The sequence below is a fragment of the Meleagris gallopavo genome, chromosome Z (assembly GCF_000146605.3).
Source record: "Meleagris gallopavo isolate NT-WF06-2002-E0010 breed Aviagen turkey brand Nicholas breeding stock chromosome Z, Turkey_5.1, whole genome shotgun sequence".
Taxonomy (NCBI): Eukaryota; Metazoa; Chordata; class Aves; order Galliformes; family Phasianidae; genus Meleagris; species Meleagris gallopavo.
Window position 1 is genome coordinate 56,945,197 of NC_015041.2, and position 16,742 is coordinate 56,961,938.

The window sequence follows — 16,742 nt, forward strand, 5'->3', positions numbered from 1 at the left end:
GGTGAGGGAAAATTTAGGTAGTTGTGTTTTGTACCCCGTTGCCAGTATTTTCTTTTCATACTTACCATTTTTACTTCTCAATTTAGATAATCTCTCTAGTGATTTATTTTTTCATTGGAATAGAAACTGAATTTTAAGTGATTAAGTAGCCTTGCCTTTCAAATCTGTTCATAACTGCCTTTACATTTTTGGGTCCTATTGGTAGAAACCAGTTGTGTGGTTCTATGCGACGTCTGTTGTGTGACCAACAAACTCTTATTAAATAAATTTGTTGTTTCTTGTATAGCATTGAAGTTTATTTACCACTTGTGTTTGGCAGGTAGAAAGAGAAGCTTTGCAGTGCTGCCAGATGAGATTGAGCTGATACTGTATGCAGCACCATGAGTCACACAGCAGGCAAATCTCATGCCAGTTTTTATAAGGGTGGTTATTTTTTTTTTTTCATTTTTGCTGTCTCTTAAAATGCAGCATTTGTAAAATTCTTCTTTCTTTCGCTAAACATCCCCTTAAAGTGGGGAAAACATTGTTTATTTACACAACTTTAAACTTGCAAATAATTTTCTTCTGTAAATGGATCATCTTTGTGTATTGCTTTTAGAATCATCTCGGAAAACAGTTCTAAAACCGAACTGAATTTTGTCTCTCAAACTTGTTTTTAAAGATCTCTTGCTACAGTGCTGTAAATTTGGCCTTGGTGTACCCAGAGTGTAAGGCTCTGTTCTACCTTGCTGCACAGGCAGCTCAGCATTTCGTGTTTTATGATTCTACACTGTTCCAAACTAAATACCATGAAGCTAAAAGCAGTGTTACAAGTGCTTGAATCTATGAAAAGCTTCAGAGAATTAGGTTGAGTTTTTTTCAAGCCTTGGTTATACCAACTGGACAATGTACACAGTGCACACTGTGATAGACTACTTACTCCTAGTCCCTCAAAGTTACTGGTGAGCTTACAATGTGTCTTTCATACATTCAAGTAAAAAGTAAATAGATTATCTTAAATATTTAAAAGTCTAGACTCATTTATCTCATTTTGACCACCTGATGTTAGAGAGTCCTTTTATGAACAATCCAATATGAGATAAACAGAGGTGGTGGTGACTTTAAGTAAAAACCTGTAAGGATCAAATTAGGACAGAGAGCATAGCTGCAGCTGAAGGAATGTGTGTATTAGTAGACTTAATGAAAGTGCTCTTATTTTAGGACGAAAGAGTACATTTGATTAGAATTAGCAGTAATTAGAGTTGGAAGTACATTTGATTAGAAAAAATTCCAGTCCTCAGTATTCCATAATGGTCTTTAATTCTGTCCTACAAAAATGGTTCCTATACTAAAATAGAGATGGGAGATAGCCTAAAAGGGACGAATGGCTCAGCCCTCCAGATCAAGATTGGAAAATGAAATAAAATAGATATGAAACAATTGTTTTGTTACAGTTAGCCTATGTTTTCTTCCACATCCACTAGTACTATCTGATGATGTTACTGTAACCATCTGCTTTGACTACTCATTAGTTCCTGCCTACAGTTCTGACAGAGGAGTGGTTCAGGCAAAATTATCTGGGGTAGCTTGGTTAAATAAGAGGTTTGAGTTAGTCTGGCTGATTTTTGCCTGAGCATGCACACCAATTGATCTGTCAGCTGCACACAAATTTAAGAAATGAGTAATGATTGATGTCCAGCAGCTATGGCTAGTACTATCTTCAGATGGCACTGTTGGATCTTAGAGTAGATCTGGAAAATGACCCCTGTTTTCAGCCTCTGGATGTGTTCTTGCAAACTTCTGTATCATACACTTTCAGGAGTGTCTAACAGTGAGGGAAATTATACACTTGGGGTATCTGTTTGGGGCATGGGACCTCTTCTCCCAATTCTATATCAATTCTAGATATCTAGGTCACTTAACATGTGAATAGCACTGGACCAATACTTTGAATACTGTTGGATTTTTCTCATGTATTCATGACATCATGTTTACATGCTTTGTGAATTAGGCTGACATGGAGAATACCCATAAGGCTATGTTATGTAGATTTTGTAGTTAGTATAATATACACCAATTTAAAGCATATTAATATATTTATTGGAAAATAGACAACAACTTTGATTTTTTAAAATAAGTTGTTTGTCTCTCTACCTTCTGAAACGCAGAGCCAGTATGTATAAGTCAGTACTGTTCATTTTAGAGAATATTATGTTTTCCATTCCTTTGCAATATCAGAAAAAAAAAGTTTAAAAAAAATAAGAAAAGTCAACACAGACCACAAAGTATATTAGGAACGTGAGTTGTGATGATAGACTGTTCTGCTTGTATTCATCTGAATTAAAATAGGTACGGTTTAGTTTTTCATATAAAACAGTACAATTGTTAGGCTTTTGTCATTATCACAGCATAGCTCTGATTTCATAGGCATTAGACAATTCATTTTTTGGCATTGCTATGACATTCATTATCATATTAAGTAATTTTTTTCTTGCTCACATTTTGAATTGATTGATTTGAAGAGAAATGAGATGGTTATGCTGTATGTTATTGTGAAGTGATATCGTATGGTGTAATTTCTTACCAGAATTTATTGATACCCTAACAAAATGTCACAAAAGAAATTTTATTTAAATTCTGTAATGTAGAAATCTCAGAATCTAAGTCCAGGTTTCTAATTTTGAATGAGCTTCTTTGATTTAAAAGCTGAATATGTTATAAAAGTTGTTCCTCTGGACATTGACTTGACTTCTCTATATGTAAATAATTCCTCTTGTAACAATTTTAAGTATTCTTAGTATATTTCTATTTGAATAGTACGTGTAATTCTTTGTCCTTGGGGATAACAATATTATTTTTTTAAGTCAACAATGGAAACTCCTGAAAGAATGAATTACACTGGCCTATCCAGTCAGCAGTTATATAGGGATATCATTAACCTGCTGTCCTTTCTTTCCCCCTCCTCTTTGGTTTTGTTTTTTTGTTTTGTGGTAGTCTGACCCTTGGTTATCATTGCAGAACTATGGAGGTGCAATGAGACCCCCACTGAATGCTTTAGGTGGCCCGGGGATGCCTGGAATGAACATGTAAGCACAATGATAAACCTTACAATGTTTAGAAAAATCATTATTTCATTGTAGAAGTGACATTTGGATTACATAAGTTAAGGGAGAACATGCTTTGATAAGTAACATGCTTTGATGTCTAATAACTGCAATTATAAAAACCCACAGCAGCTTCCTTGTTCTGCATGTATCTTTTTCAGGCTCATTTGCTGTCCTTTCAGGTCTATAAAAATAATGAGTTTCTTTCACAGGCCAAAGTAAAAATACCGAAAATATTTTGTCAGTAGAGCCACCAATTTGTCCTTGTATGCATTATGATCTTTTGTGTTTTTAATTTTCTTTTGGTAAAGATTGGTAAAAGTATGATTCTTTTCTGCAAAATAATGCATAATTTTAGCAAAAAACAAAAAACAAAAAACAAACCCTCTTCATTTAAAAAAACCCAAACCCACAACAAAACAACTTTTTGAAATAAATGTGGATGATTCTCTGTTTCTGCTTTTATTTCCATGGCTACATTTATTTTCACTCTTAACAGATGGAACAGATTTACAGATATGAGTGTAAGTTTTCCAGTATTTCTATGTTCTTCTGAGGCTGGATTCCTATTTAGTAAAAATTAATGTCAGCTGAGTTCTGTTGAGCTTTACTGAATTATTCTAGGCATGGAGTTTGTCTTTGGAGTGGATTATTCATTTTACACCTGTAGCCAGCTCCCCCTCTTAAGCACGTAGAACAATTTCATATGTAAAATTACTTTTTCTTAAGTGAACTAGATTTAAACTATGGATTTTAACAGAACAAGTGACTCAAAGTGAGGAATCTTCTGCACTTCACATAAATCTTTGGCTGTATGGAGTTGTTTGAATGATCAGTAAGCCTAAAAAAAGTAAGATGCTCTTTGTTTTATTTAGATTTATTTCATAGGAGATACAAAACTTTTAAGAGGCTACTATAATTACTACTAGGAGAATACAGACAAGAAACTGCATGATCATTCTTTTATCTTGGCCCTGCTTCTACTTAAGTTACTACATGTTCTCATAACAAGAACTTTGCCATCCCTGGAGTAGTTGCAGAAGGCAGCATGGCAGCCAGCGTATCAAGACACAAAAGTGATTCAACAATCCAAATCAGAGAACAATTTATTTTGTTATTCCTTTTACATCTTTGTCTTCCAAGAATGACTTTCCAGCAGATGGACGCTGAGAACACAGCCAGGACATATGTTTGTTACATCTTAGGTTCCTATTTCTTCTTTTTTTGGGGGGAGACATAAATGAAAGAAAGATGGGAATTTGCATTAAAAGTGAAAAGTTCCACACTTGAAAAAGAGTTATTGAAATAATATCATTAAGGAAAAGTATTTAATCCATCTTGCCCCTAATTTCTTCAGATCCCAGACATGCTTTGACTTCTCAAAGCAAATAAAATAAATTCTGAAGTTGGATATTACTCTGTCGTATACATGATATATTAGAGAGAATTATAGGAACCTTCCAAGGGTAGGCAATAAATGAAATTCAATGAGAGTATAAGCACGCAAGAGAGAGAGATTTTTATGAAAAGAAAACGTAACTTCCTAAAATTAAATGTTCTAGGAATAAAACTGAGGACAGATAAGGCATTTTAACAACACTTATCCACATAAACAAAAGTTTACCGAAGAAAAATAAATGGGATTCTGGATGACAGAAAGAACTCTTTGTCTATCCCTTTCTAGGACAAGATGGTTATGGGTTGAAATACTGACATTTCCATATCGCAACATTTCATAAGCAAGCTTCATCTTGTGTCAAGTCAGTAAACATATGTAGGTCATGTTCTTTTAAATCAGAAATGTGAGGAATGCATTGACTTTTGAATTTGTCTGTCCCACTGAATTGGATACCACAAGTTGAAGAACTTTGGTTGATATTCTGAGAAGAGCACAAAGTAAAACAACAGTTATGAAGCATGTAACCATAGCTGTCTCTTTGATTTGTCATGCATTTACGACACTCCTCTACATTTCTTACAAGTTCATCTTTCCTCCAGCTCAGCTGGAAGTGGGACAGAGCACTTTGGTTTTGAATAAGACAACCTGCTGTCCATCTGCTTATTATAGTGCATGCTGAAGGCATAAGGGAGTCCAGAGTGCTTGTACAGGAGTGTTATGCTCTAGTATATATTGAAATATGTCCATGCTGAATTGGAGACATCTGGAATTTCATTAATGCATGTTTTACTACATAAATGTTTTTGGTGTTTTTTACTATCAAACCAATTACACTTTTTAGTCATCAGCTGGATTGACGTACACTGATACAAGGATCAGAGACATTACTGTGATGTGGGCTTCTTTTAATGGTATTTCCAAGACACTGCGTTCATTTCTTACTGTAAAGTTGCTGCTGTCAGGTTTGCCATTACCCTGCAGCCACAGTAAAGAGTTGTCATGTCCAGTCTAGTTCAGAACCAGATAGAGAATCTGCAGATGACCTACAGGCAGCAGCACGTGTGTTGAGCTCATTCTGTTTTACTCCTTACACATCTCTATTACCTAAGGCACAGCACTAAGGAAGAACAGTGTAAATCATCTCATCTACTTACATTTCTAGGGAAGAGGATAGCTATATATAAAACTGTTGCCTTATGTTAACTTACATGTGTCTTCACATAGCCATATCGTACATTAAAATTCTGCACTGCTGTATTCAATGTTTTTTGATTTCTGGCAAGTTAAAATATAAAAGCATGCATTCTACAAAAGCAGATGCCATTTTAAAATCCAGCTTTTTCTCCTGGGAAAGCTTCAAAGGAAGCTGCTCTGGCTAAGAGCAGAATATCTGCCAAATATAATTTTACATTTCTATCAACGAGAAAGTGTTCTTTATTGTCAAAAGCAGCAGCAACCAGCCTGAGAGCTCATAGACAGTATTTCGCTCCATGAGCATGTACTCCTTATATGTAGCACTGCTAAATAATTCCTTGCTTCATCATAACTAATGCATACTAGATTACTTGAAACAGCTGATACATATCCTATGTCTTTTTCAAAATAATTTTATTTTAGCTATAAGTTTTTAGGCTGAAAATCAGTGGAGCCATTTTTAATAATATTTTTTTCCTTTGTGGAAAAAATGCTTTCTTTAGGACCAAAATGGCAAATTTCAGGGAGCATTGTTACATTTTTCTGGCACTTTTTAATGGTTGGTGTGACCCGCAGTTCTGTTCAAGTGCTAACAATATCTCCGTCATGCCTGAAAAGAAAAAAAATGTGATTTTATTTTTTAACTGCAGTTCCCAAACTTGTATCTAGAGGTTTAATTCTTGATGGAATGTATTTTCCTGTTAGAAAACTGAGATATGAAACTTTATGATCAAGGGTACAAGATTAACCTTTAGATTGCAACTGAAATTAGGGATAGCAGTGGATTAGCCTCGTAAATTACTCTTATTTTGGAAGTGGAACATTAATAATTATCTAACTTTAAAAGTAAAGAAAAGAGGGGGAAAAAAAAAAGCTTGCATTGCTTCAGAAAAAAAATAAAAATAAAAATAAAAAATCCAGGTAGTCTTTTTGTGTGTTTTATAAGCTAACAACATTATGCTCTGGATAAACCATATGGCTTTCAAGCAGAATCTGTTACAGCATTTTCTAAGTCTGTACTTAGAGCTGTCCTTGACTTCCAGTAAATCTGCAAATTCCAACAGCTGTGTAGATGAAAGGTGAGTTTCCTCTCTGGAAGCAGCAGCAGTGCAGCCTGCAGGATAGCACAGGCATTATTGTGGGCTTAGTTTAAAACTTGTGCACTCGCCAGAGATACTGTGACATGGAAAGGATCTGGTTTCCCAGTCTCCTCATAAAGCCCACCTGAATTTGCCTGTTGCCATGGCTAACCCGAACATGTACCTGAGCCAGCTTTTTCGTATCTCTGTACTTTGCAGTAACCATCAGTATCATCACGGCTGCCATTCACTTGATGTTTTTTGCAGGCCATTCTTGTCTTACACAAAACACATGTAGGGTTTTATGGTGAACACAGACTTCTGGTGCTGTTCCGAATGCTGCTGGTTTCTCATGAAGAGTTGTGCCAATGAACCACACGCAGCATGTGACATTTCAGAAAAGAAAAAATGAAAAGCAAAAGCAGAAGATCCAATATTTCTGATGTAATTATTAGCAGAGGAGAAATTGCTGAATATTCGACCTGAGTACTGTATCTGAAAAGTCCACTAGTATCAGACATTGCTTGGTTGGGGCAGTGAGTCCATTTCCTGGCTAGAAGGCGGCTGCAGGCCATTGCTAAAAGCCTCTCTGAATGTGCTGCATGAGGTGACTGGGGAGAGCTGCTGGGGTGGTGGAGTTACACTTTTCATGGAAGGACCATTTAAAAATATCTTCCTCTTTGGTGGGGGGAGTGTTTCAGCAAGAAGATCCTCTCCTACATTTCTGTTTTCCAACCACCTGAAAATGTCAGCAGCTCTAAATGGAGTGATTCTTTTAATTTTCACTTGATTTATTTCTGTTGGTGGTTTGAAGTAATTTCTTTCTGATAGTCTTGCCAACAATGCAATAAAAAATAAATTTTATATTAAATCCCTCAGGCAACATAACAACTTAATAGTTTTTAGTTTTGTAAAACTTTAAAATACTTCCCAAACTCATTTATAAAATTTACTTTTCTTTATTTGAACAATTCTCCCAAGTCTCATAAGCTGTGGTTGCTAATGTCCCCTTTCTAAAGCTAATGAGGCCAAAATGCCATTTTAAATGCAAAGGCTTTGTCATCTGCTATGCCTTTCAGTTGTCGGGGCCTTCACAGATAGTGATTTTGTCTTATTTATAAATAACTAGGAATTCTTAATGTTTCCAGGGATAATTATGATTTTTCATATATTATGACTGTACACATAGAGATTTTGCCTCCCATATGGTTTAGTTTCCTCAAGACAACTCAAGACTATGGTTTAGTACCCTCAAGACGATGTCTATCCACCAAAGCATTTCTCTGATCTCAGCTAAGAATAAGAAACTCAAAAGAACAGCAAGAGTTGTGAGAAAAAAGGTGCTGGAAAGTTTTCCTTTTTCCTTTTTCCATTCCACTCTGCTGTTAGCATCAGCCTGATGTTTAGTCTGAATGAGCTTTATCAAAGACTTCTTTGGCATGTTACACTCTTTTACCTCCTGCGAGGAAGCTGCTACTTAGTCATAGATATGCTACTTGAGCCAAGTGTAACAAGAATGTCTGAGAAGTCTGAAATTTCCATTTTGCTTGGTTTATGACAAATTTTGTGTTTCTGATATGTCTGTGGAAATAATGTATCCTTAGTAAAGTAGCATTGTGTTTGTAGGTGCTTATTTAGATACGTTTAAATTATATGTATAAAATGGCAAGCTTTCGTTTTTTAATGAATATATACACTATTTTACATTATGATATAGATATGTACTATGTATGTTTCTCAGATACGTATTAGAGTAGCTAATTTTCTCTGGCTTCTTTTCGTAAAATGTATTTGTTGCCAAAACTTTTTTAAGGAGAACACTACTGCTAATGAAACTGTATTATACATGCAGAATTATACAGCAATACTCAATACATGTATCCACAGTTTTTCAGGGAGCTACTTCATTACATTATCAAGAGTACAGTTCTGATGATTGAGATTGCACTTACATTTTAGAACTTTTCTTCCTTGGTCATTATAGTAGCAAGATTATTGTGGAATGTGTGATATTTCCTACAAACATAAAAATGTTAGTAAAAGGTGCTAGGCAAAGGGTATGTTACCAGTAGTGTCCTGAAAAGCACATGTGCACGGAATGAGTTAGGACCCAAGGTGTCTGAATTGTAAATGACAGGGCAGTAGTTATAAGCAATTTTTCATCAGCTCATAAACTGATAAAGTGAAGAAGGTTGTGCAACAGTGCGAGCTTTGCTGCAACAGTGTAACTTGGTATAGTTGATAATCACACTGTAATGTAATTTGAAAAAAGCCATCTCATGACTTATTCTGGTAATAAGTTACTTTGAAATATTAGCTTCCTCCAAATGGGTCTAGGAAAGAGAATTGTTCTGTGTCTCATCTTTCATTTTCTATTACAGGGGCCCAGGGGGTGGTAGACCTTGGCCAAATCCAACTAATGCCAATTCCGTAAGTAAATATTTAAATGTATTAAATATCATTTTACATTCAGGGAATTATTTCTCATCAGTACTCCAGGAAGAAAAACACAATCTACTTCATTCACCAATTAAAGTGCTGCGCATACGTTCTGTTTTTTCCTGCTAATCCTATTGCAGATTAGGTACAGTGATGAGCATATCTTAACAGAGAAGTCAGTGACCTGTGAATATCTAGCTCTTTCCATGATCACACAGCAGCCCTACATCTCCATATCAGTTACAGACCCTCCTGAAGATGAATGTTACCATGGAGGATGTTTAAAATACATTCTCACTTCCTTTAGTTTAAGTAGGAAGAGTTAGGGCAAAGCTATCTGGCCTGCAGGCTCTACAGAAATTAAAGCTTGGGCAGATAGAGCTTAATGTCTGCTCACGTATTTCATATAACAAAAGGACGTTTGCTCCCGTTAACTAGGGAATGTCAAATAGCAGAAATCAACCATTTTTTATAGGCTTTTTGTAACAAGGAGTACAGTGTGTTGAATTTTGTTGCTAAAACTACAAAATGAGATAGTCTTATAGCAGCTTGAAGGAAGAGGAGGTCAGTAAGGTATCCCATGTGAGCAACAGTGTCTGCTATTTCCTCAGAAAACACAAAGGCAGAGTTTCATTTTCATTCAACAGTCGTATATCATTAGTGTAAAAATATATCCCTTTTCAGCACTTGCCGTGGGATAAATTTTGTTTAATAGAATGGACTGATTCTTTCTGTTCTCAGTTTTGAATTTTTAACTATACTGAAAGACAATTGCAGAAAGAAAGAGCTGAAACTCTTCCTCAGCTTTCTTTTGCATGGACTCAACTAAAATAGGATATTTTTCAATGGGTGGTTGAAATACTTCCTCTACAAAATTAATAGAGAAGTTCAGTAATAAATATGTGTAATAATATATGTTGGATTATAAGTTATTCACGCTGATGTAAGATGCTTATTCTACAAATAATGTATCTTTTGTCAATTCAGTTTCTTCTTACCTCGTCCTCCTATAATGGCACTGCTGCACGTTCCTTAAGAGTGAATCATTGAAAAGAGTGTTGCATAAAGAAGAGAATTGGGTTATTTATAACCAACTGGATTTCTGAAGATACCCTGTGTAACAAATACCATAGTTGAATTTTACATGAAATTAGAACACTGTCTTTCAAAAAGAAAGAAGAAAGAATAATGCTGAGAAATAAAATGAGTAGCTTCTAGGGTGAACAAAACAAGAGTCTCTTTCCTCCTGTGGTCCAGATTTTAATCAAGCTTAAATATATGAAAGAACATACAAATTCAAGGTGTCTCAGACACCAGACCCCAGTTTGTAAACATTTAAATGTATGAATTATTTGTATTGTTTTCAGTAGGGTGGCCATGAGGACGCAGTAGCCTTAAATGGAAGTATTTGATATGAAATCTAGTTTATGTCTATATTGCAAATTTTAGACTTGAACATGCATAAAATGACAAGTTGTTGATAAGGTGTTTATGTTTGAAGACAACAATATGTTTCCATCATTTTTCACTTTGTGTTGGAAACAAACAAAAATGCACTAACCTATAAGTCTTCATAAATATTGGCATGAACTTCATGTCACTGCAGAAGAACCTACTGTTTTCTTTCTGTTGATGTTACAGATACCTTATTCTTCAGCATCTCCTGGGAATTATGTAGTAAGTACTACTGTATGTGTTTACTTATTAGAATAGATATTACATTTTATTCAGGCAAAGGAATAACAGCCCAGATGTTAAGAAGAACCTTGGGGTATTGGCTGAGTACTGAACATCTGATCAACACTGAGTATTTTGTCTGCCATCTTTGGTGCATATGTTGATGTTTGTTACAAGAATCATTATCAGGCTGGTCAAAATGAGTCTGTGTGCTGTTTTATTTCAACATGTTTATAATAACCAATACAATATATTGTCTTATATAATAAGGCCGAAAAACCCAGCTATATTGGAAACATAATATGTATGAATTCCTTCATTTCTTGAGGGGAAAAAAAAAAAAAGAATGAGTGCAAACTTTTATCTCCCCAAAGAAATATATAAATGGGTGATACTAGCTAATATTTTAATGTAAATTTTTATTCTAATAATTACCTACTGGAGACTTAGAAAATCTTTTTTCTCTAGTCTATTATGTCTTTCACAGAGATTGTCTTAATTTATTATGGGTTAGTCAGCGGCTTTTCTTTTTCCTACTCTGTACTTTAGAATGAAATAGTTAAAACACTGTCATTGTGCCCAGCATTGATCTGTTATTCCGTGGAACACAGAATGCTAACCATCTCTCTGGAACTTCACAAAAGCATTTTACCTATCAACAAAAGTCTTTGTTGGAGTATGTGCTGCTCATATTTGTTTGTATCCCAAGAGATTAACTTTGTTTACCCTTTTGAGTTTTAATTGCTTTCGTTATTGTTGTACTTGGGTTATCTGTACTTCCCTTCTACTCTTCTAAGGCATATTGTTTCATGTATTATATCACATTTAGTATTGAAGTCATGGTGTAATGGGGGGGGGGAAATTTTGTCTCCTCTCTGCAGTCATTTGCCATTTGTCATTCTTGTTTGCAAGTTGTTGGATTCCAGTTTTCTGGACAGTCTATATTCTCTTTTGATTTTTCATATTCTGAAGGTCAGATAATTGTCATGTTTTAGCTTGAGTCAACAAAAACATGAATCATTCAGAACATGGAAATATCAAGTCTTTCACCATGAGGACAATATATCAATGGTTTTTTAACCTGTTTCTGCTACATGTAGGTTTCTCTTTATTTCTGCGTAAAAGAGATGATCCTTCAGAGATAATGCTTGAAAGATGAGCTCAAGGATAAGCTTGTTAAAAACAATTTATTTTGTCCTTTATTTAAACAATTAGCTGCTGAAGAGATTAAGTTTCTGATAAGTATCCATAATTCTAGGGCTCATTTGCCTGATTTACACAGTCTATATCTGCTGATGTCCAAGCAAATTCTTTTAATCGACTTCAGGAAGTTCTTTCTGTTGGGGAGGCTGTTCTTGCTGTTTTTGCCCGAGATACCAGTGATCACTTATTGTTGCAGATCTTGGAAATGGTAGCCTTTGAAATATCTGAAGTCTTGAAAAACTAGAAAAGGAAATGGTAAAGAAATTAATTTTGAAGAGGTAAAACTAAGTAAAACAGACATTGTACTGAAGGACTCTCTCTGTTGTACAAATATTAAGGCAAAGGTCAGCTGGGATAAGTGACTTACAAAAAAAGACATCACCATATTTCAGTGTATAAGCAGCAGAAGAGGAATAAGCATAATGAGGTGATTTTACTTCGCAAGTGACAGTGATGAGACTGATGGTGGTTTACTATCTCTAACTTGAACATTGAAGAGAAGTAGCAGTATATGTGAAGGTGCAAGAAGGAGACAGAAAAAATTAAAAGTACTGGAAAAAAATACCTGAGCCTCTGAGTAGATATGCTCTGTGAATTCCAGCTGTGCCCATGGGAGAGGTTGCTGCCTAGTTCTTTGTCCCCACTGTTCTGCTGAAGTTGACCAATTCTAGGATGTTCCTAGCATGAATGCTACTCTTCATTCAAAACAGCTGAAGTTGATGTAAGCATTTGGAGAATCAGATCCTTTGTAAAGCTGTGAGACTGAGTCAGAAAATGTTGAGGGGCACTCACTCATGAAGATCCAATCAGAGCAGAGACTGCCTCTTGCAGAGTACGGTGATGGAGCAGATGAGGTGTACCATGGGTTGAAAGCTTTTGCCAACACGAATGCTTGCACACTGTATGTCTTGTTTGACTATGAGAGAAGTAGTTTTGCTTCAGAGAGACTCTCTGCAATTTGGAAAATGGAACACATGATGGTCAGCCGTACAGACAGTTAAATAAGCAAAGCTCGGGGGCAGGAGCTTTTTAGAACAGAACAGTTGCAATCATGTGGGGGCTGGTGTGAGCTGGAGAGTTCTTAAAGCAGTTTTTTAGCCAAAGGGCTCTTGTTGTGGAACTACTTACTTTGGGAGCTTATTCTGTCTATTTTATCATACAGCTTTTTGAGAAATAATTTCAATATATATAAATATATTAGGAGGGGGAAAATCATTAGGAGGCTTTTTTTTAAATACAGGTATATACACACACTGAGGGCAAACACCGAACTTATATTAGATGCAGTTATTAACAGTGAATGTGAGTTACTATTCTAATAAATGACCAGTTAGTGATTTCTACATCTCTTTATACCATGGCTGAAAAAATAATATAAACCTAAAATCATAGAGTTTCTGAGCTTAATATTCATAGTTTCTGTTTTGTTTACAATTAACTGTGAGTTAATCACTTATTAGCAGATAGAGAGGTTTGCTTCTGATGTGATAAGTATTTTGCTTGAATGAGCAGAGGCAGGAATGGTATCAATCAGAAAGCTGTTACATTACTGATATTGATTGCATGAAAGCATTGTACACTAGTGCATCACTGCTAAGTGTTGTGTAAGAAATGTTAGTTTTAGTAGATCACTGAGAGAAAGAGTTTATTGTTTTAAATCCAAAACTTTGTTGCTTCTTTGCAAAATATCTCAGTGATTTATAGCAAATCCCAGCAATGGTTCTTGTAAGCAGATAGGAGCAGCCAAACCTGCATAGTCAGTGTTACTTGAAAAATCTGCTACTGTTTGGAGCACTCTGTCTGCTGTTTTAAAATACAATAAAAGAGATATAATAACATTCATATAGCATTGAAAATAATCACCTGTTGTTCCCAACCTGTGTGTTTTTTATTATGCAGAGGAGGAGCAATTTGTATTTATTGACATTTTATTGACATAGACATTTTAATAACACTGAGTTGGTAGTTCTTCAGGTTAAAATGCTAGTGAGTCTGCAAATATAAGCAAGAAGCTATAGTTCTGTGCTTAGTAAACAATTAGGGTATTGATAATAAAAATAGTGAAGTTTCTAAATAAACTTTAAAAGCATGTTTAGCAACCAGACATGTTGGTGTACGGCACTTACTCATAAAAACTGTAACACAGGAATACCTGAAACTAAGGAAGTAATATTCCTTGCTTGGTTTGTGTTTTGTTGCTGTTTGTAATCTATGATTTAGCAGTCTAGACAAGTGATAAAACTGTACCCAAACTTATGCTGCCACTACTATAGTGACTCTTTTTTATCCATTTGTCATTAGTTTGAGAAGGAAGTGTGTATACAGATGCTATTTTTCAAAAATGTAGAATATTATACAGGCTGAATTAAGTTGGCTAAAGGCACAGAGATACTAACTGTCTCAAAGAAACCCTTAAGATGGCTACCTTCCTCCCTTTCCATAAGACCCCTTCACTTTGCGCTTAGTGAACACCGGCTACTCTGAAACAAAGCACAACAGAATAGAAAATCCAATTAGAAAACAGTGGTAACAAAAGTCAATTGAGGGAATTAAATATAACTGTTTCAGGTCCTGATCCAGGTTATTTCTCTTGTCTGACTCACATTGTGGTACAGTTACTGACTAACGGATATTCTTGTGTCAATATACCTGTGTACATAGGTTTATGCCTATGCTGAGCAATTGTGTTGTCTCAGTCTTTCAGTAGCTGTTCTGCTTGCTTATCAGAATATGTGTGTGGGGGACATTTATACTTTGTTTTCATTTGTGCTGTGTTCATTTTTTTTTCTGTGGTGTTTTTTCATTTCATTCTAACTGACATTTCCTACTCTCTCTAGGGTCCTCCAGGAGGTGGAGGGCCACCAGGAACACCCATCATGCCTAGTCCAGCAGGTACTGAAATGTACTTAGAAACTATAAAAGAAAATTATAAGGGACTTTAGAAGTACGTTATAAACTTTGATTTTAATGAGGAATTATTAGCCTTATATGTTCTATATAATTTTTTTCCTACTCTCTAACTCCCTTTCTGTCCCTGCTGTCTTACAGACATACAAGTCATTATATCTATACAGTTCAAAGCAGTTCATTTCTAGCCCGACCTTTCTTGCATGATTTCAGCAGTAGAAAGGAAAACAAAAAAAAAGGAAAAAAAGACACCGTCTTTATTTGTTTTTGGTAAAGTTATCTGGGACAGTTCTGTCAGGCTGGAAATGAGGAGATCTCTGAACTGGTAAAACTCCATTGTAGTATCCTGTGGGACAGACCTGATGAGCCTGTGGATCTCAGATGAAGTGTAACTCACAGGCATGGCTGTGTCATCCAGCAGCCAGCCACTGTGGGCAGATGGCTCTCCTCTGTCCTGCTGTGAAGGAGTTAAGACCTCAGAAGGACCCTTGTTGTGTTCTACCAGTTATCTGTTCCCAGATCTTCAGGGCCCCATTGTTTCCCTAGTTACATGGTCTGTATACTGACATTCTGACAACTTGGTGACAAAAGACTGGCCACACTGCTACCAAGGTTTGAAGAACCGATCAGGATGGGAAGATTCAGGCCAGCTAATTACCTTTTCAAGGCTTAAAATTCATCAGACAGATACTACATCTCTGTTCTTCAAAGAAGGGAAAAATCACAACATGTGGAAGATGCTGTCCTCCCCTGTGGACAACATCGGGAGTCTAAGATGAAACTAAATACATTACACAGTATTTAGTAGCTACTGAGACTCCTTTTGGACAACGTTTGTCTTTGTAATGCACTTTAACTTTACCCAGCTAAGATAGACCTGTTCACCTCAGTTATGAAATAGAATCCTCAGTCTTTATATCCAACATGTTCTTGCTGTCCTCTGTAGTGTATGAGGGCAGGGAAGTTACCTAATTTCCCATGAAAACTTCTTGCATCAATATAATATTTTTTTAAATTACAATTCCAAGGCTTTAAAAACGCAAGGTAGAGAGTAGGGCTTCATCAGCTATATCACTTGTGGAAAAAGATACATAGTGCAAGCTGGCATTTAAAAGTTAGAATTTATTTTATTATAAAACAAACTTCAAGACAGCCTACGCCTTTAAAAATAAACAGTCCTGCAGTTATGGGACATGTTAGGCTTTCCATGTGCATTTCAGGTAAAGCTTCTGTGGAGAAATTTTTCCTATTTTCAGTTAAAGGTACTCAAAAATTTTTAACACTCTGTATTCCAAAGTGTGCAGATGCTTAGGAAGTATCTGAGAATTTTACAGAGGTACTTAGTTGAGAAGACCAGTTCCGAGTGTTCTCAAGGCCTGGAGAGAGCCAGGGATGTATGTCTCAAAACAATCTTGTGGTTGAAGAACTTCTTGTTTACCTCATCAAACATTAATATAGCTTGCTGTATGCTACTTCCACTGTGATAACTTGAAGTTAAAAGCTTGCATTTCCCCTCATCTACAAACAGTACATTTGGATGTCCTAGTTATAATACAGCTCTGTGTATAGTGAAATTATTTACTTACCAAGGTTACTTGAAACTTAAAATGCTGCATCAGAAAGACTGGGAAATAGGCACAGATCTTGATTTTAATGAATGCAGTTTACAAATATATTCTCGCGCCACATCAGATCAGGCCACATTCTCAATTCCAAAACATTTCAATCAGATCTAGGCTTTTTTACTTTCATTACTTCAGA

At 35.7% G+C, this 16,742-nt stretch overlaps 1 protein-coding gene across 1 annotated transcript in view; it reads left to right on the forward strand.

Moving 5' to 3' along the window:
• SSBP2 (single stranded DNA binding protein 2) overlaps positions 1–16,742 on the forward strand; it is a 162,624-nt gene that overhangs the window by 131,701 nt on the left and 14,181 nt on the right. The window contains exons 9-12 of the mRNA XM_031557442.1: positions 2,998–3,065; positions 9,137–9,185; positions 10,836–10,871; positions 14,912–14,966. Of these exons, the coding sequence (XP_031413302.1) occupies positions 2,998–3,065; positions 9,137–9,185; positions 10,836–10,871; positions 14,912–14,966 (208 nt within the window). The remainder of the gene's footprint in view (positions 1–2,997; positions 3,066–9,136; positions 9,186–10,835; positions 10,872–14,911; positions 14,967–16,742) is intronic.